We start from the raw sequence: 27,792 nt of genomic DNA on the forward strand, positions 1-27,792 counted from the left end.
TGATCTAAGTAATCTTGTGTTTAGTTAGGTTCAATGTTACACGCATAAGGATAATTTCACCATTTGTATTAAATACTTAACCATTCTATGGCTGAAAAAGGACAACAATTGGGGAAAACATAAACAAGGCACAAGAGCTTGTCTCGACACTGTATTGTTGTCAAAAGTTACATAAATTAGAATCAAATTAGGTCTTCAAGGCGTCTATGGCAGGCAATAGTGACCGTTATCGCATGTGTTGCGCATTTTCGTATAAGAGTTGTTCAATTGTCGCTCTCTGCCTTTGACGCTCGCCTTTCAACATTTCGCATAGTGTTTGTTCTTAGCAACATGCTGCTCGCAACATTCACAGCAACAGAGAGAGAGAGAGTGAGAGAGAGAGACAGAGAAGCAAATGCTAAGAAGCCACAATTTTTGCTCACATTTAATAATGTCAGGCAGCATTTTTTTGCATTTAACTACAAATATGAATGTACGCAATACAATCTTGGCCAATACCAGGCAAACCAAATAAAATATTTTCGTAACCCAAATATTTAAATTTGGTAATGCTATACATATTGGTACGTATTTTTATACTTTAACAAGTTCTTATTTCAGAAGGATTTATATATGTTTGTTTTCTCCATTAAATTAATACGAATATAGAAATAGAAAAAACATGCATACATACATATATTATATTGCAAGTGTGTGGTGAGAGGGTTACTCATAGAGCTCAACATCCTCAACAACATATTGTGAATTTTTCTTAAAAAAAGAATTCACAAAGCAAGGAATACGACAAATTCTACAAAGATTTGTTTGAATAATTTATTTTTATAAGTATTTGATTACTTATTATCCTGAATCACATGTCCCTATTACAATACACCACTCAAACGATCTCGTCTTATCACACACCGGGATCATAACAAACTCTTTCAACATATCGTCGCTTTATTGTTGCTGAGGGTTGAAAACATTCGGCTGTCTTTCGGCCCGAGCGAGAGAGGAATGGAGAGAGAGAGCGCCAACGGAGCGCAGGCAAATTTGTTGCTATTATCGTGCGCCTCGCAGTGCCTGTTCGGGAGTCAAGCGCGCCAGTCTAACGGGACCAGTGGATACGTAAACATCGGCGCACGGTTGTTGCTGCTCTGATTCATGTGTTCGTAATGGGTGCCCGCCACCCCCACCACTCGTTCTGTAAGTGTCGAATGTCTGGTGGTGCTCTGCTGGTTTTTTTTGCTGCTGCCTCTGCTGATGCCGCTGTTGGCGTGACATCAGCATCACCACAGATGCTGTTGACACGTTCGAAGGCCATCGCCAATGGCTGCCGCACCGGGGATGCCAAAGCTCGTGAATATTCGGCGTTTTTGGCAAGCAGCGCGTTGCGGTCGCGAATTTGAAAAGTGGAGCGCCAAAATGCCGTGAGAGCTGCGTATCCGTGCCCGTCTCCGTCTCAGTCTCCATCAACGTCTCTGTCTCCGTCTCCGTCTCGGTCTCCGTCTCTGTCTCCGTTTCCCCGTGCCGTAGTCGCCTAAAATCCTGCCAATAATCGCATTGCGGCAACTGCCGCCGTTCCGTGTGCCTTGCCGCGTTATTTGTGCAATGCGTATAAAATATGCCACTCGGCCCAGTGGAAACGTGCTAATTATAATATGTTAATGTGTGTGCCAACGACAGAAAGTGCAACTTGTGAAATTGGCCAAAAATTGTGCGACCGCAGCTCGGAGGTGTCCACGTCGACTGAGGCGGCGGTGCAAATGCTGTCCGTGGCTCAGGCAACGGCGGCGACGGCGGACGATGTATAAATATTTGGCACACACCGAGCGCCAAGCGTCGAGCCAAAGCCGACAAAACGAAAGCAACAAAAGCAATTATGCAAATATTGCAAAAATAACGGCAACAGAATGTTTCACTCTGCAAGTGTGCGAGAGTGTCTATGAGTGTGTGCGTGTGTGTGTGTGTGTGTGTGTGTGTGTGAATGTATGCGTGTGTGCTCTTATATGCGTTAGCCAACTCAAATTGATTAGCATAAGCGGATGCGGCATTGGTCCTGCCTGTTTTTCTTCCTTTTCCCACGCACTTTACCAAATTCTATATGCAATTTCCACACACTCCCACACAGCTGTGTGTGTGTGAGTGTGGATTCTGGTGTGTTATTGCGATGTGCACAATTAGTGCCAAAGTCCACAAAATCGACTAATCAAACAAAGGGACGGCAACGGCGGAAAACTCAAATTAAATTGGGGGGATTTTTCACGCCTCTGCTGACGTCGCCGGCGGCGACGACGACGACGACGACGACGACTTCAAGGATGACGACGCCGACGCCGACGGCGACGGCGTCTGCGTTACTTTGCCGGGCCGCATCATTCGCAAAATACGCGCGTAATCTATTTTCATCGCTCGACTTATTTTAATCTAGATGCGGCCCTCCACACTCTGGCTGGGTGCTTACCCCAAAGGAGCTCTTCTGGTTGTCTCAATCTCAGTTTCACTGTGCACACTGCAGCAGGACGGGGTCCCTTCTCCGTCCCGCCGTCCCGCTGTCTGGCTGCGGCATCAATTCGAGGCTTTGCATTCTCGGTTGCGAAATTAAAAGTAATTTTTAAGGATTTATCGCGGATTTGCAGTATCATCGTCGGCATCCTGACTGTGCAACATTTTTTTTTTTTACGGTTTTTGGATTCAGATTATAAATTGATATTAATACGCGTAATTTACATTGCTGCCACTTACCGCAGTCGCTGCGGCACAGCCACTCGAGGCACTCGGCACTGTCATGTCTCCGTCTCTGTATCCGTCTCTGTCACTGTCACAAGCCCGCCGCCACCCAGTCAGCTCCGCCCCCCCGGCTGAATTTATCGCGGCCAGCATCAGTTTCGAGTTGCGCGTGTAATTAAATTATCGCAAGTTTATCGCGGAAGATGAGCAAGTATCCAGCAGATAATGGGCGGTTAGCTGCTAAGCCGAAGCCCGAAATGCCTGGGCTTCGGTGGAATCTCAGTTAGAACTGAGTTAATTACGTGCTTAGATTTTTAGCAAGTTCAACTTAATTATAGCCCGCTTCCTCGGACGAACTTTTCACGGACGCACAAGCAATCTGCAGCTAAACGGCAACATGCAACTAAAAATGCACTTTCAATTCAAACGGGGTCAAAAGTTTGTCCCAAACCCTTATGACTTCCTTGCAACTCGCACACACACACACACACACACACTCACACATACATATATCACTGCGAACAGCTAATGGCAGTCAGCTGGATTAACGAGCTCGAGTACGCATGAGATCCGATTAGAGAGTGAGGAAACGATTATGCATGATTTGGCTTCCTGGCAACTCGGCGTATATCGCAAGAGATATATGTTATATGGCGAAATCGGGCTTAAATTTAAGCAAAATTCTACGCGATTTGCAATGACAACATTTATTCGTATAAATACATTCATGTCCCTTTAAGCCAAATGGTTTGAAATAACGCTTGGCAATATTTTCAAGGCATATGCATATTCGCATTTCATATTAAATTTTTAATAACTGAAAATGTGAAAAACCACTTTTACGTGGTATATTTTTTTGCTCTCTTGCGAAATACGATTTAACCTCTGCACAATGCTTACGTTTGTACAAATGCAAATCTTATACCCTATACCTGGTCGAAGAACGAGCTTCAAGTGTGTGAGAGAGAGGATACCTCAAGGCTATTAAGTATATATATTCTTGATTAGCATCGAGATTCTAGGCGATATATTCAAGTTATTTGATTCATCTGCTCACAGACGTCACATTTTATATCCCTCAAGCATATCAGGCTTAATAGCCCCAAGTTCATTTTAGTCTGTGTACAGGGTATCTGTTAACGGGCCACATCGGCTACAGATTATTACTTGCTTTCTTTTATTTATTTACTTTATCCTTTCGCATTGTTTTTCTTTTGTTGTACATTTGCGAATGGTTTATTTACATTATTTTTATTTTTTAATACACACAGTATTTGCGTTACGGGCAAAGGAGTCGACTTCCAGTTTCATTGGATGTCTGGCGGCCATTTATACATTTTTCCGGTTTTCACTTGGTTTGCACTTTTCCCCGTTTCCCATTTTCTCCTCTCATCCCCCCCTACCCTGTGGAACGTTTCTCGTTTTGCTTTCTTTATTATTATTAAACCAAAATAAATTGTTCGATTGTTTGCTCAACAGAGTGTTACTTTTTAAAGGCCTCCAGTGCAGGCCACCAACCCGCTCCTTCTGTCCCACAAAAGTGGTTTATTGGCAAAATGGGCATAGAAATATGATGTTCCCTTTTGGCAGACGTGCACCCGTAGCGTTTCGCATCATATCGAACACATGTTATACTTTCTTTTTGTTTTCGTAAGCAGTTTCTTGCCCTCTTCCATTGCTATGGCTCCGGTCTGGGTCTGGGTCTGGGTCTGGGTTTCGGTTTCGTTATCGGTCCCGAACTCTGGTTCTGGTGCTGGCCCGGTCCTGATGCTGGCCCACTCCTAACAATCACAATCAGACCCTGCCGTCGCGACGGCTTGTTTGCTTGTTTGCACATTCTTAACTGGCAATCAGGAGCTGCCTATCCCACCTCCAAATTGCGGGCCCACAAGCGCCCAGACTCTGTCTGAGTGTGATTGTTGTAGAACTTTTGTCATTTTGCTAATTTACCATTATTTACTTGTTGTTTGTTTGGCATCAGCCCAAAGAATATTCTCTGCATAATTGAGGGAATATGTCACAGACAACTATGCAACAGCTCAGGGATTACTCGAATACACACGAATACGAATACGAGCCAATTATTGCTTAATAAGGCCAATGGAAAATTATGTAATTGTAGTTGAAATTTTGTTAGCTAAGCAATAGCCAACTTACCGCAAATTAAATTTATCTATACGCAGATTCTTGTGGGTCCTGGGCAAGAGCAAAGCACACATTTTAAGCTCTAATTAAATAAAATCAATTCCACTTGACTTTTGGCCGCGACTGTGAATTTGATGCTGTAATCAGCTATTTATTTTTGGAGCTCTACTAATATTTTATTAACGCCCCATGCGCCATGTCAGCATCCGCATCCGCATCAGCAACAGCAGCTGCAGCAGGAGGAGAATCTGAGCGGTTCCGTTTCGGCTTGTGTGTGTGTGTGTGTGTGTGTATAGGGGGGTGCGTGAGGGAGTGTGTGTATTGAGCCAACTTAACTAGGTCAGGGGATTAACTTTGTTAATAATAAAACACATAATATTGCTCTTGCACGTTGCCGTGAACGAATTTCTTTGCTTTAAATAGCAGCTGGCTTTAAAATGTTCGTTAAGCGATGTGCGCCAGTGTAGAAGGTGGACAGTCCTTGGGTTGGGGCGAACAGCGGACATCGGAGAGGGGAAAGCGGAACGGGGGTGTATTTGCGGGTCGCTCTGATTTTGCTCGCAACGCAGAGTTTTCGACTGTGGCGTTCGCTGGCAAGGAATCTCCTGAATTATTTATGACAATTAAGTTGTAATTTCATTTTATTGCCTTCAACAGAGCCAACATTTCACCGCCGGCGTTCGCTTGCCACGTCCTGCTACCCACAACGGAGCTGGCAGCTCGTGGGCTTCGGTCTCGGTCTTGGTCTCGGCTCGAATTCGAATATGTAGTAGTTCGGCTCCTCCAACTTGCGACTCTACGGACTTTGCTTCTTTGTTCCTTTCGTCATTTGACGCAGCTGCGCAGCATCCGCATGACCATCGCCTCACGCCAACCTCTGGCCATTCTGGGCCCCTTTCGTTTTACTTTCGCCAAATGCCAGCGTAAAGCGGAAAATGTATGTTTTTGCCCTTGATACCACGAACCACTTTTTGTTAAGTTTCACTCGTTTGTTCTCTTTTTTTATTTTTTATTTTATTTTATTTTATTTTGTGGCTCACGCACTTTATTATATGTACATACATGTGTGCGCGTATATTCTCATATAATTTGTTAGATGCTGCAAAGCCCTTCTGCACTTCTCTGGAGAATATCAGGAACAGGTGTTCCCGATGCTGGCACGCATAACATTCTGGTGCACTTGTTAAGCCACGTTTCCACATTTAAGAAATGCTATTTCCCTGGCTCTCTAATAATTCAAAAGATAAAACCAAAAAATAAAAACAAAAAATCCAAAAAGCAAAAACTAAATAAATTAATTACAATTGTTTGTAAATGCAGTTAAGCTGCTTGCTACCTTTATTGAAATATCCTGCCAAGGCTCAGCGAAAGATTGGCCGGGCGCAAGATTAATGTTGAGCCTGTGCATAAAAAGAATACGATTCAAGTAATAAAGGACAGAAGCAATTGTGGTCAGCGTGACTGGCCTAACTATGCCCTCATCAAGCATGAGCCCGGGCATCTAGGCCGCATTTAATATGCCCCATATTTAACACAGCGCAGATGCTCCGAGATTTGCACGAACCCTGATCAATTATTTAGTGAATGAAGACACCATCCTCGTCCATGTCATGTACTTGTCACGTGGCTGGCTGTTTTGTGATTTTTGGCACATGTAGCAAAGATTATTTAATAACAGATTCTAGTTACCAATGAAAGTTGTACGAGACCCGCTAACCAAATTAGTCAGAGTTCTTGCTCTGCCATTCCATTACGACGGGCACAGCGGTGCCGACTGGGTTGAGCGTGCTCTGTTCTGTGCTATTTAATAGGCACACAGCTGGGGCCCAAGTTGCATCAGGCGACTTCTTGAGCCGGGAAGCCATTGCACTGTCAAAAGTTTTTGACACGTACAACGACTAAACTTTTCAGCGGTGGGCACGACATAAATAAACACGCCCTTGTCGTTCCCATCGACCATGCCTCACGCCCACGCCCATGAGGAGGAAGGAGGGGCCGGGATAGGGACTCGTATAGGCAGGCAGAGTGAACTGTAGAGCGACCGAAACGTGACCAGCAGCTGGCCAACGGTAGCCCACGTGGCCAATTGCCTGGGCCTGTTTTGTCCGATTTGTCCTTTGATGCTGCTATGCTCGTAAATTTTTCAACAAGTTTTTATTATGGTTGCGTGTCCTTGCAAAAAAACAAAAAAAAAACCAACTCCCCCAACTCACAGGCCCACACACACGCATGCACACACGTCTGTTTTCATGATTGCGAGGGGCTTTTTACTTTATTTATTTAATAAAATTTAGGAATACGGCTGGCAATAATTTATTGCGCTGGAATTTGCACATTAATCCTGCGAAATGTTGCCAAATTATTGAGCCAATAAATATTTACCTTGTGCACTGCCCAAAAGCCCCTCGCAAGCTTGCAACCTGACCCACCTTTCTCACTCTCTATCGCTCTCTCTCTCCCGTACCAAAACTTTTCAATCCCCGTTGGTTGAGCTGACGTTAAGCCATAATTTTGATTTAGACCTCCGAAAGCTGCTTGAGATTCCTTAAGCGTGCATTTATCTCTTTCGAGCACTGGTGTCGACATCCGAGAACCGAGAACCGAGAACCGGCAAGGCAAAGGGTTCCACAATCTGAAACTATGAAAATTACCATATTCAGGATCCTATCTGCCAAGGCCATCAATCACAAATGTGAATATGAATTTTGTATTTTGAGGCAATTTGGCCAGTTGCAGATTTATGTGCACGTTACTTCCTACCATTTTCAATGTCTGGCAGCTGTCGACAGACACGGTAAATCGGGTTTAATCTAACTGAATTGTTTGTTCCCACATAAGTTAATAACGCCAATGCTTACCAGGGCCTAGGCCCAATTTGCAATGTATTTGCAATTGTATTCATTTGGGCCGGAGAGATGCGGCAGAATTCTGTGTGCGAGCGCAATTCATACACTGTGCTGGCCAGCTCTAATTCAAATTTACAGTCATATCGAGGAATCTGGCAATTTTGCAAATTATTCAGCAGGCATAAAACGTATTTGCAACTGGTTGCGGCCAAAAGCCGCTGATGAATTTCACGGCGGGCGGCATGTTCTGTATTTTTGCATTTTGCGGTGAGCTAGACGTGGACGTGATGTGTTGAAAGCGCGCAATTGATTTCATTTGGTTTTCGTACAAATCGCAAAAAACAGGCTGTTTGATATTTCCATGGAATTTCGGTGGTCGCGGATAAGTTCACTGACCGACAAATTTCAATATGAATTCAATTTTCCGCTAAATTGAACCAAGCACAAAAGATGAGCAAATTACGAGCGCAACTTTACGCTTAAATAAATTCGAATAAATAACTGTACGCAACTCAACTTGTTAGTGGCAACAGCTAACATCCGTCTAGTAGGTGCCCCCGCCTTTCAATGACCGAACGTCCAACATCCGACCCCACCTTTTAAAATCAGTCGACCCTCGAGTGGGCTGGCAGCTTGCGGCGGCGGATGCTGGCCAAGATGAAAGTTAAAATATTCGTATATATTAATTTCTATAGCAAAAAGAAAAACATCGAAAAGCCATAAACCAAAGTTCGGCAGAAAGTTCATCATCATGAGTGGTGGCTGCAACAACCACTACAAAACCTTCAACAAGCAGGCAAAAGCAAAAACTAAAACGCCTGCGACGGCACGTCAGAAACCGACAGATTCAGATACAGATACAAAAGCAACTCAAAGACAAGCGTCTACAGCGATGCCGGCGTCGACGTCAACGCTGGCCACTGCCGCTGCCGATGATGATGCCTCTGCCAATGCCTCTGCCTTTGCCGATGCAGTCCATAGAAGGATGTATAATGGTGTCACTAGTAGAACCAGCGGCAACAGAGGGTCTATGGTGTTGGTTATGCGGTGTGCGGCTTGGGCAGGGCAAGCACTTTCCGCTCAGTTTGCAAAATATGAAGTTTGCTTTTGAAAGTTTGCGGTTTTTGGGTTCCTTGCAGGCGAACAATAAGAAAACGTCGAGAAATACATTAAGCCAACATAAAGAAGCATTTTTCAGCCAAGCGGGGCAGCTAAACATATGCACGTGTGTGTGTGACTGCGACTGAGTGCTTAAGTGTGTGTCTGTGTGTGTGTGTGTGTGTGTGTGTGTGTGTGTGTGTGTGTTTGTGTGTGCTTGCTTTCAGCTGGCGTATACACTCATAGCTCTCAGGATAACATGGGATTTGTTTGGTCTCTACACGCTTAATACTCAACCCGATACGGAACTTGCATCCCCTTTCGCTAGGTTCAGCTTTCATCAGTCAGTGCTAACCCGTCACTCCAGCGGGCCAGCATCAGCTTTCCGGCTTGGTTATGTCGGTGCTGCCGTCCGAAAGTGTCAGTTAATGAATGTTTTGTCATACTACTCGCATCTTTCAAAGCCTCAGCCCCAAATCCCCATCCGAAACAGCCCGAAAACAGCAAATACACATCCTTGCATTTTGTGGCTTGGGTTTTTTTTTTGTAAATTTGGGTGCCTTTGTGATTGTGTTGTGTGCGCGTATATGCGTGTGTGAGTGTGTGCGTGTGTGCTTAAAGGGAAGCCCATTACTCATCTCGTACGGGTTGCTGGCTTGCCGCACATCAATGTTGAAATTTCATGGATAAATGAACACAATTGATACCTTTTGTGTACTTTTAATCTAGCCAGAACGCCTCTGGCCCACTTGTTTGCCAAATCTATGCAAGTCGATCACCATAGAAACTGCACTGGATGCGAAATCACGAAAGAACAATTTGATAAGCCCCAGCTAACGTTGGCAGCTGACAAAATAAAAAAAAATCGCAACATGCGTGCGTTCGTATTTGGTTTACTCTCTGAACTAAAAACAGAAAATTTAAAAACTTTAGTTAAAAATATGCTTCACTTGGCTCAAAAATAACACCATTTAATGGCTTCTATATAACTCACCCCATACAGGACAACAAATGTACATTTCATAAGCATAAAGAGTAATATTTTCAGTCACCTTTGCCATTCATTTAAAAGCTGGCTGTATAAAATTTCCTACTAAACAATCGTCAGGTGTACAATTTAAGTTTTTATGTTAATATTTAAAGAAATTGTACTTATTTCTTTAGAAAACCCACCCGGCGCCATTAACAAAATTAATTAGTACCCTTAGGAAAACGTGCATTTGCGATTCGCCATCAAATTAGAAGCAGGGTATGTTCAGACGTTTTCCAAATTTAAGCTAAATATTAAAATTGTATGAGGAAACAGGCCCAAGGGGATTAGAGCGAAAGTGTCAGAAACAAGAGGATTTCGACAATAATCCCGCCTCTATTTGCTGTTTGCGTTTTTGTTTGCGTTTCGGTTTCGGGGCGTGATTAAATAAAAAGTTTAAAAATTGTTAACCGAACTAATTAATTGTGATTTCAGTGGCAAATTTGTTTGAATTTAAAATTAATATCGAATTCAATAAATAACCTCAAGCCCAATTAAGACGCGGCGCGCAATTGAAAAAATAAATAATAAATAATTTAATAATTTAATAATTTGTTTCATCGTTAGCAAATATAAAAAATGTTCAAAGCGTACGTGTGGGTGCTGGTTTTTTTGTACCATAATCGACTTATCAGTAACGCGTAATGAAATTTTGTTTTTATCTACAATAAACGAGCATTGTGCAGTTATAAATTAATAAAGAAAAAAATGCCAAGAGGATATTAATTGTTTTGCCTGCTGAACAAATAACTACCAACAAACAGAACACAATTTAAAACACAACAAGGACAATAAAGAAATCGAAAACTGAAGCGTAATAATTTCAGCTATAAACCAAGTAAAATTTAATGGCACGAAAACAAAATTGAATAGTATATAAAACAAAGTGTTATTCATTTCAACTTCCCTCCCAAGCAGATGGTTTGATCGATGCGGCGTTGACAATGCCATGAATACGAACATGAGTATGAATCGGTATATGAATGAATATGAACATGAATGCGAAAATATTGACCAGCCGTAAGAGCCATCACATTCGTCGCCACTGATGATAACAATAAATATGAAAATTCCAAAAATGCAAATTGCTAAAATCTGAGGACGCACAATAAAATCGACCATAAAGAACATCAAATCAACAGCAGACGCTAAACAGCGATAACATTGGCCAATACCGAGCCTGTGCCGACGACAGCAACAGCAGCAATAATAACAACAAGAAAACAGCAACAACACAACATAACAACTCTGGCCGGTGGCAATGGCCGAGCCGGAGCCCAATCCTGCACAGCATCTGCAACGGCAGCGCCAACCCCGACCACAGATTCAACCTAGCAAATGTCGGCACGTGCGCAGCCCGTGCTCCTGGGGCCGTAGCTGGAGCAGAGTCGCCTGGCTGTTAGCTGCTGTATGCCTGCTGACGCGGCCCGTCATGCCGGAAGTTATTTATCGAGTTGATCCTTTGGGTAAATGTTTTGTTTTATTTTCCATTCTTTTTTTTTCTTCTTTTTTTCTTGTACATTTTAGCCACATCTACATGTAGAAACTCGCGTCGGTTTTGCGTTTTATCTGCAGCAATAACCGTCCCCTGTCGTCGCTATCCGCCCCCGTGAACCCTGAAGTGGGTCCTGCGACGCTTTTTAGCTAATGCCCGGCAAATGCAGGCGCCAGTCCCCGCTGCCGTAAAAACTCAGCTGGCGCTTATTCCGCCATGTTGCCCTATTTGCCAAATATGTATGTATATATACGTGTGTATGTATTTGTGTATAAATCATAATTAAGCACAAATATACACTCAAAGTGGCTGTTTATGGCTTTTATGTATTCTCCGCTGTCCAGTTTCAGTTCGGCGTGGCTACGGACAAAGTTTCACAAATGATCCGAAAAGCGAGAGCGACCAAATATTTATGTTCGTCATTAATGATTAATAGGGTAGCCAAAACAAACATTCATAAATTAAACCACATTAATTAACTGCCCGTCACGGCTAGATACTCGAATAGAGATGCTGCCAATCCATGTTCCATTGTCATGAATCTTGAATCATGGCCATGGCTTACTTAGCCGCTAATTACATGCATATATGCATCACACTCAATTGTACATATACAAATCTTTATTAGCCTGTCCCATAGAATTCACAGAATGTTTAATTTTGAATTGGTTTTATATCTATTCATAGTTTTCTATGGTTAGCTGGTTGTGTGGGATACTTTTTGATAAAAGATTCTATTTACGCTGTCCTGGCAAAAGATGACTCATTGCTGCCCTTATTGCTGTCAGCAGCTCTCAATATTCGATGAATTTATTGATTATAGCCATCGTCAGATTGAAAATGTTTTCCAAAATTAATTGCCATATTTGCCGCAACCATTTTTTTCTTGTTTGTTTTTTTTTTTCTCTCCATACATTCTACACACAACAACGCTTTTACACTCTAACACAAAAAATTAAATTCAAATATTTTTTTTAACTGCGCATTCGAGCTACCACATTTCTCTTATACGATTTAACATGTTTGTATAAGAGTGTCGAAAGAACTTTTGACTACGCTTAAAAAAAAGGGAATCCTCACAGATTTTACGCTCATATGCGCACATCCATGAACTTGGCTACTCGTGTAATTAATAAATATTTTTCCAAAAAACTTTCTTTTCAAGTGCTTAACGGTCGGGGTCATTAATTTCAAGGCCGAGGTAGATAAACATGTCGGCTTTACCAACTTGGTCGAAACTTTCAACACAGAAGCGGCCACAACTCAGGCAACTGCTCCACCATTAAATGGGGCGTCGTTAATAGCACTTGCCATAAATATTCAATTGCTGTGTTTGTGACTTTTTTTAATATTTGTTGGTTGGATAACGCGCACAACCACATCTGTCTGGTACATATGCTAAGTCCCGCCCACCTAATCATAGAATCATCCGAAAACCATGTTTCTAGGCAGAGAGCCTGTACTTGGGTCGCGTTCTATGAATGCGGCTGGCGCCTTGGCTCGCGTTGATAACGGAAACTTTCACGGCCTACGCGGTTGTTTCACATTTCCCCGAGTCGGTTCACATTAAGATGTGCTTTAATCTACCATCTTAGCATAGGCCGTGGAACAGCAACCTGAGGGGCAGCAGAGGAATGCTGTCGTCCTTGTGCCTTTGTCATATGCGATGCCTTTTAGTGTCTTGCTGGAGCTGTAAAATTTAACTGGAGGCGACAGGATGCTGAGCACTTGCACACGAGTGACTCCGCAGGCTCTGACAATGGCTGAGTAGGCGGCACCGTCTTCACCTTTCAGACGTTTTAACTCTATGGGCACATACTCACAACAGAAGCCGCAGGGTCGTTAATACTCTTGTTTTTCCATTTTTTATACCCTGTATGCAAGAGAGAAGGGCAACTAGGCTATGCTGGCATAATCTTCATAAGATATGTATGGAAATCAGCAAAAAGGCAACAAAAATAATATATTTAAGTCTTCTCTACTGCTCTATTTCTTATCTCCGCTTATATTATATACATACAAAAGTGTGTACAGAGTATCTCTCACCCATGCTTATTTTTTTGTGTGTTTGAAATAACACTTGTGTTTGGCTGGCTGCGGTGGCAGTCGACGTTTGCTCAACTAAACAACCAGGTAAATGCTTGCCAAAATTATGAAAAGTGAAAGAGTTATTATCATTTTATGTCGCATAAATTTGCATGAGACGTTCACGTGGAGTGCCTGCCTGGACAAGGCCTAAGGACGAGAGGTCCCGTTGGGCAGATGTCGCACAGCTTCTGATTTAGTAGAATATAAACGTGCACACGTGTAATGCGTTCTTTGTGCCCAGTTACCAGTGCCTGGGGACTGATGCTGTTACTCCATTCCTCTGATGGCCACATCCGGTTGCCAATTGTAATTATTCAGATGCTCAAAAGGGAGCTGCTGTGCCTAAAGCTAATAATTAAAGCTCGTTGAAATTGGCAAGCTGAAATTTAAATATGGCTGAGAGCATAGAAATAATATTCAGATTTCTCTGAAAGCCCCATTATTCCAGCAAGAGACGAGCAAAGTATTCGTCTGGTACGCATGCCATATGAAATCGTGTTACAACTTTGTTTCAGTTTTGACAACTTCTATGTATATCCGAATAATTTGGCATTGCAATCGTTTCTTTTGACTTTTACACTTTTAGACACAGTTCGAACTGCAACATTTCATTGTGACTTTCACGTCGAAAATTGGTATTCAATAATAGAAATACTGGATGAAAATATGCTGGTATATGATATTCATGCGTGTGCAAGTACATCTATGTAACACATGTGTTTCATTTACATACCCACTGCTCCAGTTCGCATTTTATACTCGTACTCGTAACACACATTGTCAATTCGCCCGTCCCCCTTCCACGGCCCGCCCACGCGCTAGCCCCTTTTTTGGCAGCCATTGTAAGGCATTTGTTTTGTAGTGTAAACACTTTCTCATGCATACACACATTTTCGCACACACACCCACACACACAGACAGGCACACACGTAAACAATTTGGGTAATGAAGTCAGTGGCTCAGAGGATGCCCCATCACCGTTGTCGCCTCTAAAGTGGATAAGAGAAATGTACAATAAACAGAAACAAATAGCACACAATTTTTTCCGCTGCCGAGCGCTACGAAAAGAAATGTTGGGAAATAATTTCACATGAAATTGAATGTCTGAGTTTGCTTAGGTGTCAAGTGTCAGTTAAGTTGAAGACTGAACGATTGCATAATGGAAATTCAATTTACTTCGAGACTATTTTTCCATTAGACACTGTGGCATTACCTTGCCACACTTCACTGCGCAATTTGATTCCGTTTAACGTTCATAACAAATACAATTATTTTTGTAAATTTTCTATTTTTTAACCGCTGATAAAACTCCAAACAAATAAATTGAACTCATGAAGTTTCCATAGATGCGCAGAAAAAGTTTGAAAAATACAACATTTTTTGGTCTACTAAAGCCTCTTTACTCATACTTATTGGCCTATTGAATTATGTATAGCCTCATAGCGTGAATGTCAATTCCCTGCAAATAAAATAGCTAAAATGATATTTATGGTAAATTTAATTGAATATATTTTATTTCCGTAACACTTCGAAATGACCTGATAAATGTTGCAAGAGGAAAATCCGAAAATCTACTGATATACTCATATAATTTTATCTACAGCTATAGCTTATTTTCTCATCTTACAAATTCAAGTTATATAAATACTCTTTTAGTATACCAGGCAATGATATACCTTTAAGATTTCCCACTCTGGAATGCTTTGATAAAACTTCCATTGCGAATTTCTACATGTAGTTGATTGCCTGTTTGCATTTGATATGCGTTATATATTTTTTGTTACTTTCGCTTTGTGCTTCATTTATATATTAATGCAGCCCGATTTCGGCGTTGTTTGCTTTTAGCTCTCCTAGCGGCCACCTTGCGGACGTACCAGCGTGCCGGATGCGATTCAGAACAGCTGTCACTCAGCTGTCCACGTGGCACTAGCATTTCCATAGAGCTGGCCCAGTACGGACGAGCTGGTGGTAAGTTCCATTGTCACGTACGAATCAGCGAAGTGGATGTGGGATGGTTAGTGTAGACGGAGGTGGAGACAGAGGTGGTGGTATAGGTGTAGGTGGAGCTGGGCCCAGCGTCAAGTGAACTGAACAACGAATGGTCGGGCACTTGGACTGAAGCGACTGCCAATATCGCAATTGATTGATTGTTGCCTAAAGTTTGTCCGTTACACGCGTCGATTGTACGCATTGTATTTTACTTATTTGTGTGCACGTGGCCATGTTTTGGCTCAATGTGTACTTGCCCACGCCCACACGAGTGGCAGATGTAGTATGCAAGCAAACAACCAGGCAGCCACACAGACAATCACAATGCGAGCAAATCAGAATTGGACCGTGCTCCGCATACGCCCATATCACGTATACGTACGTATGACTGACCGGGCTGGGTCGGCGGCAACTTTTGGATATGCTCACCGATTGCTATGGTTGTCCGAAGCGTTTGCATTGAATGCTGCCTCTGCTTGGCACATGCTACATGGCACTCGACCTCCAGAACCACTCTGTGCCACTTCACTCCACTTCAGCCCATCCCACTTTGCACCACTTTGGAGTACTTCGGAAAATCGACGACGACAACGGCGACACCAACGACACGTTCACAAAAAATTGCCCTCTCGTCTACTTGAACAGATTTATCCGACCACAGCTTGTGTCCGCCGGTCTCGCAAGAGGACCTCACCACGACCGGAAGTGCCGGCGATGCTGTCATCCACAGCGGCACAGAAATCGAAGTCAAACCGCCGGAAACGTGTACCGTAAGCGGATTACAGGTAAGCTGAATCAGTATAATTGCAATTCCATCATCGTCGCACTCATCATCGAAAGAAGGCTCAGCCATGTTCAACACACAGCTGGACACACACCCACGCTTGTACGTATTCATATACTATACATATAAATATATGGATACTTGTATATACTGACACAGGAGCCACCCGCCATATACTGCAACGACATCGGCTTCAACAGCTCAGGCCTTGCTACGGCTTACCTTTTTCGCCTAAATGTATTTTTCCCATTTTCCGCACGATTCCACAGTGTGCATTCAAAGACATTGCCATACATACATACGCGATAAAATGGCTCCCTTTTGGTCAACACACACACACACACACACACACACACCTAGAGACCACATACGAAAGCAGGCAGTTCAAATAAATCAGTGAAGTAGAACGATGCCATAAAAACAGCAATAATTCATAATGAAAATCGATTCGATTCACTTTGGCCAAGCTGAAGGCATAAATCATATACAATTTTTAGTTACTTACCCAGTCAAAGCTTAAACCGACCCAGTACAGTATTTATAAGTGCACATAATCACATATATGCACGCACGCCTATTCATGTATGTGTAAATATAGAGGCGAATTGGTTTAATCATCGTAAGTCCAAAATATTTGATTTTTCAGAAATTTCTATTTATGCTTGATGATTACATTAAACGTCCAAAATATTCCAGCTGGCATATTATGTAACCGGCATATATTAGCAAATACAAATTTTAGCTATAGCTATCCGAAAATCAAGAGTCCTTGACTAGGACGTAACAAATATCGTTTTATTGAACTGCGGGTGCATGGAGGGCAAATTCAAACTTTGAAATGAAATCATGCTACATATGGTTTCTAGGACTCTGCATACAAAATTTGATTCCCCAGGCTGACAGACTTATGGGTAAAAGTACGGTATACAAACCAGAGAAATTCCATAACATTGTTCAGCATAATTTAGTTCAGTAAAAGTTGTTACTACATACATTTGTACTTGTGTGTGCTTGTGTGTGTCAGAGTGTAGATGTGGGTGTGTATGTGTGTGTAGTGCAATTTGTCACATTTATGAGGTCGTTTGGTATTCGAATTCAACAATGTTGGTAGCTTTAGTGGAACCGATGTTGTGGTTAATTTTTCATTGAACCAGGTCCTTCAAAAATAGCTTGTGACGAAGCTGCACCCATTGAGTTTCATTGCGCCCATCAATTCGCAGTAAGACGATGACTTTATGGGTGATGTGTGACATGCGGTCGAGAATAACCGCAACGAGCACAAGGGCCCGGGCACACACACACTCCATTTCCGGCGGTTCCTTAAAGCGGAACTGAATTGCGCCCGGCCGCAAGCTCCGCCTTTGACTTACGGGCACATATTGCAGTAACGCCAGCTTAAGCTTACGCCAGTTTGCAGATGTGGTTGCGAGTGACCCGTAAAGCAGCGAGCAAGAGTACGCTCGAGCGAGTGTCGGAACAAGGGTAAACAAATTATTGCAAGACGAGAGCTCACAATCAGCACTCGTGCGTGGGACACACTTATCGAGGTACAGAAAATAGCATCTTGGGGTGGCAAAAACCTCAAAATGCAATTACGGCTGTGGCACGTTTCCGTTTGTGATACACAGAGTGCGGTTTTAAATATCTAACTAATTAAGTACAAATCAAAATATTTGGCAGAAGTCCAACTAAATACTTGTACTTGTTAACTGCGGTAGTTTTCTGTCCTACATACCGAATGCCTTCTGTTCATAATATCGATAAGCTTTGATTTTCTCAAAGCGGCTTTATTATAACAAAATATGACCTATTACGACAAAGCAAATTGTGGCAGTTTGAGAGACTAATTGCAATTCTTTATGCAATTTAAATATTATCCAAATATTTATTATCACTTATTTCATTTAATCGAAAGTCAAACATTAAGCTTGTTTTTATATTATTTCTGTGGTATTTTCATTGAATGCTTTAAAGAGAGAGGATGACACGTTTACAAGCCGCTTGTGTGTGAGCCATTCATTAAGTAATTGCACAATTAACACCACCCCGTCCAATTTTAAGTTATTAATCTGATTATAATTATGCACCTATGTATTCTCACTTGCAAAACAATTGCTCAATGCAATGTAAACAGTGCGAAGCTACACTAATAATATATGCAGCATTATATATGCAACATTTGAGTGCTGTTGCCGCAGTGGAATTGTTAAATGCATTCATTGCTTAATCTTGTAGGCCGACAGAGATTTACGACTCGGGGAGGTGAGGTGGCGCCACGCCAGTGCCAGCAGCTTCCTTTGTTGCCTTGCCGCCTGTTCGTTTTGCCGTTTACCACTGACTCCAAGGATACGGCTGCATTTGCCATATGTGCCGAATAATCTATCAATAGCACCCTCATCGAACCTGCCCACACGCCCTGCCATTACACATACTACAGATACCTACATACATATGTACTTAAGGGCACTATATCTTACTGTCTGTATCTGCTTTCTTACAGTATGCCCTGCTGCAGACTGTGGTGGATGCCTGCCAAAAGAAGAGGCACTGCAAGTTCGCTGCGAATTCCAAAACGCACACAAGCGGAGATCCTTGCTCGGGCATACGAAAATTCGTCGAGATTGCCTACAAATGCCGTCCATGTAAGTATGCCAGCGCTTCAGCAGGTCAGCCCAACGACCCGCTTCTCCCTACAGTCTACACTCACTTGCAAGGACTTTAAAAATATAATCGATGGGAGTGGAGCGCCGAGTGGGGGGCATTGAGCAGCCCAGGTTATGTGCCGGGCGAGCATATTCTCGTTTTTGTCCTTGCCCCGTTAACCATGATATATTTTATTTGCGCAGCGGCAAAATAAATATTTGCCAGATGCAAAAGTGCCAAACATCAATTTAAGTTCTGAGGCAAACAAACAAATTTATTTTCACTAAAAGAAATAAGCCGTCATTTATTGAAGCCATGTGCAAATGATTTCCATGCCAGGCCAGGAAAAGTGCTCCGGACTTGAGCCATAGAAATGAATATTACTTTAAAATAAAGTTTGTATATTAATTACGGGTAAAAGCAGATCTATACAGATAATTGTTTTTAAATGCATATGTACATATAAAATGCGATTAAACAATAGGAGTAGTCAAATGGAAGTTTTTGCATTTGTTCTGGTAGCTTTAGGCTTGAAAGGGCTACAAAAGATTGCACAGGTCACATTTCACAAGGCCCTCTATATTAATTATTATCCAAGTCCAAGTCCGTACGCCAGAGCAAAAGGTGCTGCTATCATAATATTCGAAAAGACCTCGTCTCATACTTTTGCGAGGGTGGTGAAAAAAACAAAATTAATGAGAATTTCAACTAAATAGAAGTTCGTGGCGATAAGAGTGGGCGGTACTGGGAACTGGGTCCCGGTTGGTTTGTGCTGCAAATTTAGCTAGAAGCGTAATGAAAAATACAGCTGCGCTTTTGCTTTTGCGAACATTAAAAATAGTTGAATAAACTTTTTGCTGAGTTATTTGCATAGTTTTGCTCTGTGCATTTTTGCAATGGCATTGCCATCTTCTTCTCTCCAGCTGGGCGAGCGCCAATGGCGATTGGGCTAATGATGCTCGATTATTTACGATCCGCTAAGCAATTCATGTTTAATCGCAATCACTCGGCAAACATAAGCCGATAAGCGAGCAGATGAACCACCTAAGTGCTGCCTCTCACACCAAGCCGGCAATCGGCTTTCAGATTCACCTGAAACGCAGAACCTGGAAATGGCGTTGTCGACGTTATTGTCTTTGTTGCCATACTGCTGCAATGGATGAAGGTCGTTAAACGAGCTCTTAATGCCCCGAACCGACAGTTCAATTCGACTATATTCAGATTCGAGCTGGCAGTGCAAAAGGCAGTTCTGTGCATTCATTGTAATTCTTTGGTAATTTGCGTCAGCCTTTTAGCCATTTCCAGCATTTTGCAGCTTTGCCAGAAATATTTTCTCTGCGCTCTTTTTTTTTGTGTTTTTTTTTTGTGACAAGTGACGCAGATGTTATCTTGTTAAAAAGCACACAAACAAACCGAAGCAGTGAAACAAACTGGAGCGAGACAAAGGAGGAGCGCCGCATTCAAATTAGAAAAAGGGAAATGCACAGCGGGTTGAAAAAGGGCAACTTGTACTTGGTCCGCATAGCTCAGTACATTGGACTAGCACATAGAGGGCCATGCGGGGCCATTGCTGAGGTAATATAATTAAGGAGAGCCGTTTTCTTTTTTCTAAATTGTCTGTTATCTTTTGCTCATTATGGACACCAGCGACAAGTAATAAAACTGCAAAGTACGAGTGGAAAACGTTGAAAAATTACGGCCTGGTTATGTGCGTGGGAGCTTCACCAAAAGCTACCCCAAGCTACCCAAGCCCAAGCCCAGCCAACGATGCCTGAGGCAAGCAATGCACAGCAGACCCAGCCGGCGTTGGGACTCGGGTTGGAGTGGAAGAACACCGTGCCAGACGGCACATTGTGGTCATAAAAATATGGCAATTTTCAACTTTTCTCACGTCTCTCCATAATAAAACGTGCACTCGCACTCTTAAAAGGAGCAGGGAATCACAGCACCCAATAGGACGGCCGTGCACGTTTCATGTGGGAGTCACATCCAAAGGCCGGGGCTATGCAGTCAATGCCAGAGGCCCAGGCCTGTAAACATGCTATGCAAATATTTACCAAATTTATTAAAGTTCATCTCGGACCGTCCTCTCGCCACAGACATTCTTCTTCGTATGCATCAAAAGATGTACATACATACATGTATGTATGTCTGTATGTACATATGTATCTATGTACATATAACATATATATGCTATGCGAAACATTTTAAGGTGCCTGTCAAAGTGCACAGCAAGAAAAAGAGCGCCGGCAGCGCAATTCATAATTGCTTCAGCTTCGTCCTTTTCTGGGCGCTTTGAGTAAAACGAGCAAAAGGAAACGAATATCTTGAAAATCTTACTCGACTGTGCTTCGACAATTGCAAATCTCAACTTGGCTGACTTCCAACAATTTGCTTTGTAAGCCGTAAATGTATGTACGTAGTGGTAAATTACTAAGCATATGTGCAATGCAGTGCATGTATGTATGTGTGTCGCCTCCGTCCTTAGATATTGAGGATACACACAGCCAAGCACTGTAATTGGATATTAGACTTTTATTTGATAAATTACGACTTGGCGTATGAGTAATTATTTAGCACAGCTTTGATACTAACAAAAATGCAATTGTACAGACTTTACAAAGGGTAAAGGACATTTGAAGTTTTTCGCAAAAGCATAAAGTCGTATATTATGTTATATATAAATGTGTGCCCTTACATTCCAAGTAATTGATTGACTGACTGACTGACTGACTGACTGACTGACTGATTGATTGATGACATCGTGAGAACTAGGAAATTAAACTTTTACACAGTAATTACAATTTATGATAGTGCGTACTAGAAGTTTGCCTGGATATTTGTTAAGTGTGTAAATTAGATATAAGTGCTTTATTATTTTATGAAATCCTTGCAAACCAAATATTGTGACATGTTTCATATATTACAACTATTTCATTCAGGTTGAAATAATCCAAATAACCGCTTTCGTGGTTTCGCATGTTATTTTATAAATTGTCTATTTGAAATGACAACTTATTTTGTAGGCAACATGGCGTATGGGTAATTAATAAAACTACAACGCAAGCATATGTACATATTTGTATGAAATTGTTTGTTTTTTTTTTTTTTTTTGTTTTATTGCACTTTACACATTGCTGTAAATTGAAAATGACATTTTAAGTTAGAGGCCGCAAGGCATCGGATATCATGTCCATATATGCATAAAAAAGTAATAATTAATCATAAATGCATTAAATGCATTATATATAAATATATATATATATATATATATATATATATATATATATATATATGGCTGCTGCAGCTGTAACTTGGATTCTACAACTTCCTATGACCGCAATTAAAAAACGTACTTTTTGTCATAGGGGCTTTATGTTAAAAGCTTTCACTTCAATTTTTATTCTTTTACCCATTGATACAGACGAGTTCCGGAGCAAGTTGGCCTGCGAGAACGACAACATGCCACTAATGTGCAATCCGTACTCACGCATTGCCATATACAGTGCTTCCTTTGGGCACACGGAACGGGAGAGTGTGCAGTGCGGTGGCCAGGGCGCACCAGCTGGAAGCGTAATGATCAATCGGGAGGAGAACGGACAGCCCAGTAAGCAATGCCTCTATCTATGAGTGTATCCATATTTATACATGTGTTCTTGGCTAAACAGCCTGCCTTGTGTCCTATGCCACCGAGACCGTGATGCAAATATGCCATGGCCGCCGACGGTGCTCGGTGACCGCGGATGCCGGCACCTTTGGTCGCCCCTGCAAGGCTGATGTGCGAATGTATCTGAAGGTTGTTTACACATGCAGTAAGTACTTGATCTTAGCCATAAATTGAGCTCTAAGGCAGCCAACTTTCTGCAGTACCACGAAAGGTGCTTAAAGATCGCTATGAAACGGCTGCGGAGTCAGATGAACCGCAGCAAACCGATCTAGACTTGGACCAAGATGAGCTATACGACGAGGATCAATTTTATAAGGAGTCCGAGGCCATACCGCCGGCACCCAAGCTGCAAGGCGCCAACGTCGGTCGCTCCTTCGACTTTGGCGCCAACAATGCTGCCGAAGAAGCTTCGAGCACGCTCCTGCCCCCACTGCTGTCACGCAACGATGGCTCGTTAGAGGGTAAGTTGTGGGTCCATATGCCAATCAGATTATGCTTTGCAGTTCAAGTCTGTCGTGCTGGGTCGGCCATTTGGGTTATGTAGAAACTAGCAGAGACTGCAGAAATTTGTGCTAGGGGCATCCTATAGATTCATAATTTGATTTCGCTTAACGTACTCGTATCACTTTTTAATGGAGTCTGTCGCGTCGGTATGCGCCATGTCTTTTCACTTGCTACAAAGTGCCTCCACAGCGCATGGTGCATAAATATTTTAAGAGCACGCCCATCCGTCTTCATTAGCCAGCTGTGTTCCTGGCGTTTGAGCCATATAGCACGCTTAGCATCCATCCAAGCTGTGCATTATCTAGTAACGTTAAGTAACGTCAAATCATGTTTGCTGTCGACGGTGCGCCTGGGATATTCGCGCTTGCCGTTGATGGATGGAAGGCCGCCAGACTCTCAGGGCCTTAACAAAAAAAAAAAAAATGCTCGCCCATTGCCACATTTCGCAGAGCGACTACAGTCATCTGTGCGGCTCCTAAGCCGCATAAAAGAGTCATTCAACCATCAATTGCCGACCGAGATGGCCGCATCTACAACATTGGCCAATGAGCACATTATCACAACGACCGATGGGGCTCCAAATGAAGATAATGAGGATAAGGCCATAGAGTTGGCGACCGTGGGCTCTGACTCCGATGCTGAGGCCAATACAGTATCGGGTTTTGAGAAGGGAAATTTCTTCTATCGTCGCAAGTGCCAGATGGTTGATGATTGGGGGCCAATAGGTCTGAACTGCACCGAGGAGGACATCGTCACTGAACGTGTCGAAGTGGTTGGTTTCTTGGCAAATTGGCTGCACACCTATCTGCACATCCGAAGTGAGTTCGAGATCCCGACGTTTTCTTCCCCCTCCTTGGCATGTCGTTCGTTCAGTTAGGCTAAGGCTTTCATGTGTAACTAATCGAAGTTTTTGTTCACACACCCAAGCACACAGGCACACACAACTTTAGTGACTACAGCAACAAATACAACAACAAGCAGAAGAACTTATACCACAGCTATGTCACGTTTCGAAACACTGTAGACGATGTTGAACAAAAAAAAAAAAAAAAAAAAAAAAAAAATAGAAAACATCTTCCCGTTTCCCCATTTCCATGCCTCAAAATGCGCCTCAGCTGTCGGCTCAGCGGCTGTCATCAACAGAGCATAGTCGAGGTGCTGGGACTGTTGCTCTTGCTGTGGCTGTGGCAGGGACCGCGCCCATCCACACAAAGTTGCATGTGCTGCACGTTGCACCCAGCTCGTTGCTTACCACATGGTAAACTTTTTGATTTCGTTTTAGTCATAAACAAAGTCGCCCGATTAAAACTTTAACTCACTACGTTCCGCCCACGCAAATGCAGACAACGCGCTGACGAGCACACAGTCACTGAAGATCAGCCAAGTGTAAAACTCATCATGCTGCTTCGCCAGGCTTACACTAACTACTTGTTACGTTACTTGTAGTTGATATTAGGAAATTAGGAATCTATTCAGAAAGCCCTTTACTTATTTGCATTATATCTTTTACTTTGACTCACTTTCGCATGCAGAGCACCAGGAACAGTTTTACCTCTATTTAATCATATCGGTGACAGCGGGTGTTCTGCTTTGTCTAACGCTTGTCATCGGTCGGCTCACCCTCCAACGACGTGGCGGCCGTTTGAAAAGGAGCTCAAGTGTCAGCGGCGTGGCCAAGAACTTTGCTGAAACGCCAATCGATGGCACAGGTGGCAGCGGTGCCGGTGGTGGCAGCAATTTTCAACAGATGACAACAGGTGAAACCCATCTGGCCGACACTTTTGGCGACGACATCTCCGACATCGATGTTGACGTTGACTTAACAACGCCGGTGCCTTTGTCCAGTTTATCATCACGGAATGAGGTGAGTTTCAATTGAAATTGTTTAATACGGCATATTATAGGCATGGGTATGGATATGGGTTAAATAAGAAAGAGCGTAAACTGGGGCCTAGCATAAAGCTCAATCCTGTCTACTGGTTATCAGTACAATTACATGGAACTTAGCATACAGTAATTAACTTAATCACCTTTCAATAGCTGCAATGAGCTGTCTACATAGCAAGTGCAGAGGAGTCCAGCCCAGCAGAAAGCTTGTGGCTTGGTCATTACCTGTAGTCATTACCTTAGGTAAATAAACATTTCTAAATATGGAAATTTCATTGTCCTTGCTCAAGCCGACAATAGACAACGAGGGCGCATCAAAAGCAACGGGCTTGTTGTGGTTCTGTTGAAAGGAAATGAGAGGAAACTGGGCGCCTGGGAAATTCCCTTGCCATTTAACCCATTTTGGGCAAACAAAAGCGAGGAGTCCTTAAATCGCCCTTCTGCTCAACCTCAACTCCCACCTCCGCTGGGAAAATGCTAGTAGCCTTGCTCTGAATGCTCGTTGCAACAATTTTTGTACTTTTTGTTGTTTACTTCATGGGCTCTGAGCAAGGGGCAGCGAGCAACAACAAAAAGCCGCCTTATACAAGTACTACAATATATACATACATACTAAATGCATGAATGTGAAAGAATTCTGACGGTTTGTTGAAGGGTTGAAAATGAAAATTACTGCACCTGTACAATTTGGACAGCCGCCTAAGGGATATTTTACATAAAGGATGAAAAAAAAAAAAAAAAAGAATACCAAAATAAAAAGGCAAAGGCAAATATGTTTACAGCAATATCGGCCCGTCGATTCTTCGAATCCTTTGCTGATTATTTTAGGTTTATTCTTGATTGCGAAGCATTTGCAAAAAATCAAAAGCACTTTGCACAAGCGCATAAATCCGGGGAGAGTGAACAATTTTGAAGTAAGTAGTCAGGACAAAAAAGGATTTGAACAAGTAGCTACGTGTATCTTGCTGGTAGGAACAGTGCAATAATTTTTATTGAGTTGCTTATAGTTGATATGAGCAATCTGGTCCCTGCACAGAGCAATCTTATTAATTTTTAAATATGCACGTAAATGAAGCAAAGGGGCAAACGCTACTATGGTAACGTATCTAAAGAAGAAAAGTGCGAGAAGGGCCTGATGCAGACAATAGCGAGAATAAATGAGCAGCAGCTTAACTCTGCTTTACTCTGCCTTTTCATATCCTTTGTCGTCGCCGTCATCCTGAACGTCAACATCTCGGCATCATCTGCATGTGGCGCAAAATGGCATTGCCAACTGTTGGGCCTGGGCCAAACAAACAAAAGACCTACATGACATACGCACCGACGCCCAACTGCAGCTACGGTGGCTTACCGGGCCCCCAAGCACATCATCCTTCGTCCACAGCAACCAGTGTGCTGATGGCACCACCTTCACAGGCCAACATTTACACCAGCATGGGCCATCCAGCTGTGAGCGGAGCAATGACTATAGGTGAGTAACATAGTATGTAAAATATAAATTTATATACATGCATAAAGAGCTTTTTGCTATTTAATTTAAGCAAAGTGATCGTAACACTGTTATAAGTACAATTTAGCAGCCTACTCGCTTTCAGCTTCCGTTCACATATCACCCATATGCCCAACTATCACTTGTTACTCCACAGGTCCTCACATGCTGGGACCCTCGAGCTTGAGTGGCGTCGCACCAGCTTATCTGAGCGGCACAATCATGGTGCCTGGACATCAGCACACGCATGCAGGCACCCTGCGGCGCACTTTGATACCGACTAGCATGGGCCTGATGAGCTCGCCGTCACCACCGCCCGCGATGCTGGGAACCGGCGGCGGCATGGCCCTGCCGCCGCACTCGCTGGCCGCCACCAGCGGCAGCGGTGTCTACTATGATAGCACGGTGCCGCGCACTCTGGCAAGGGGCATCTCGACAGAGAGCAGCGGGCAGTATTTCTTTGGATGACACTCGCTGAACCGCAAGGCTTCACTGCCTATCGCCATTGCGGTACGGCCGCAGCCGCACTTGAATTTCAACATGCTGCCGATGTCAGCCACCATGGGTCTGGGCTCGCCCATAGTGGCTGAATCGACTGGCAGCCGTGCGGGCACACCCACCAATAGCAACAAGTCGGACATACCAGCGATCACAGTGACTGCCTCGCCAGGACCGGCCTCCATTCTATTGGCCAACACTGGGCACACTTTGAAGCCGCCGAATACTGTCAGTGACACTCGCTCGACCACGCCCACCGTTAGCAGCGGCCTACAAATGTCTACGTCTGGTCGTAGCCAATGTTTCTAGGATCAGTTTCAGATGCCAGCAAATGTTTTCAACTATCGCTCTGAAACTGAAAGAAACCAAGAGCCAGAGGACGAAGACCTCTTCTACTTGTAAATAACGTAACACTCACTTATCGCTCCGTTTATCTAATCAAGTTAGTAGAATTTGAAATTAAAACTTACGCATATTTATGCGGTTAATCATACAATGGCAGTTTAGAGGCTATTCTGTAATCATAACCAAATCAAATTACCTTCAATGGATTAAGATAGGCAAGGGCTCGCGACACGTACTCGTGCATACGAGAATTTCCAATTGTTTTAATGCATCTAGAGAAATCAACACATTTAGTATAAATTTTAATACCAAAAACAAAACGTATTTTGAACTCCCTCAAATACATTGGTATACTTAGTATAATACAGTTTAAAATATATATATATACAATATATATATAGTACTCATATTTCATGAATTTCTAGTCTTAAGAGCAAAACGTTTGCATCGTGGACAAAAATATCCATGGGGAGCATAACTTAAGAGTTTTATTTGCCTTACAACCAACAATGGTAAATAATAAAAAATTACTGAAATTATTAAATGTTACGAATTAGGATACATACAAAATTCAA

At 42.8% G+C, this 27,792-nt stretch overlaps 1 protein-coding gene across 3 annotated transcripts; it reads left to right on the forward strand.

Moving 5' to 3' along the window:
• Positions 1 to 1,074: 1,074 nt before the first annotated feature.
• Positions 1,075 to 26,842, forward strand: LOC6630870 (uncharacterized). Of its 3 annotated transcripts, none has more exons than XM_015171459.3 (12): positions 1,075 to 1,185; positions 10,744 to 11,294; positions 15,257 to 15,379; positions 16,046 to 16,185; positions 18,685 to 18,826; positions 22,252 to 22,434; positions 22,496 to 22,639; positions 22,695 to 22,955; positions 23,448 to 23,816; positions 24,531 to 24,862; positions 26,188 to 26,356; positions 26,532 to 26,842. In XM_015171459.3, the coding sequence occupies exons 2-12, from the start codon at positions 11,090 to 11,092 to the stop codon at positions 26,840 to 26,842; spliced, it is 2,379 nt and encodes a 792-aa protein (XP_015026945.1). In that variant the 5' UTR covers positions 1,075 to 1,185; positions 10,744 to 11,089. The 3 variants fall into 3 exon arrangements, with proteins under 3 accessions (XP_015026945.1, XP_015026947.1, XP_015026946.1); XM_015171461.3 differs by having other exon boundaries at positions 1,076 to 1,185; positions 10,747 to 11,294; XM_015171460.3 differs by lacking the exon at positions 23,448 to 23,816 and having other exon boundaries at positions 1,076 to 1,185; positions 10,747 to 11,294.
• Positions 26,843 to 27,792: the final 950 nt, after the last annotated feature.

The sequence above is a fragment of the Drosophila virilis genome, chromosome 2 (assembly GCF_030788295.1).
Source record: "Drosophila virilis strain 15010-1051.87 chromosome 2, Dvir_AGI_RSII-ME, whole genome shotgun sequence".
NCBI classification, from domain to species: domain Eukaryota; kingdom Metazoa; phylum Arthropoda; class Insecta; order Diptera; family Drosophilidae; genus Drosophila; species Drosophila virilis.

What these genes read in the sequence shown, in the direction of transcription:
- LOC6630870 (XM_015171459.3), top strand. Translation starts at nt 11,090, where the DNA reads ATGGCCGAGCCGGAGCCCAATCCTGCACAGCATCTGCAACGGCAGCGC. An exon ending in CCAGTACGGACGAGCTGGTG is followed by an intron (nt 15,380 to 16,045) that starts GTAAGTTCCATT and finishes CTACTTGAACAG; the next exon opens with ATTTATCCGACCACAGCTTG. An exon ending in GTTTATCATCACGGAATGAG is followed by an intron (nt 24,863 to 26,187) that starts GTGAGTTTCAAT and finishes AACAAACAAAAG; the next exon opens with ACCTACATGACATACGCACC.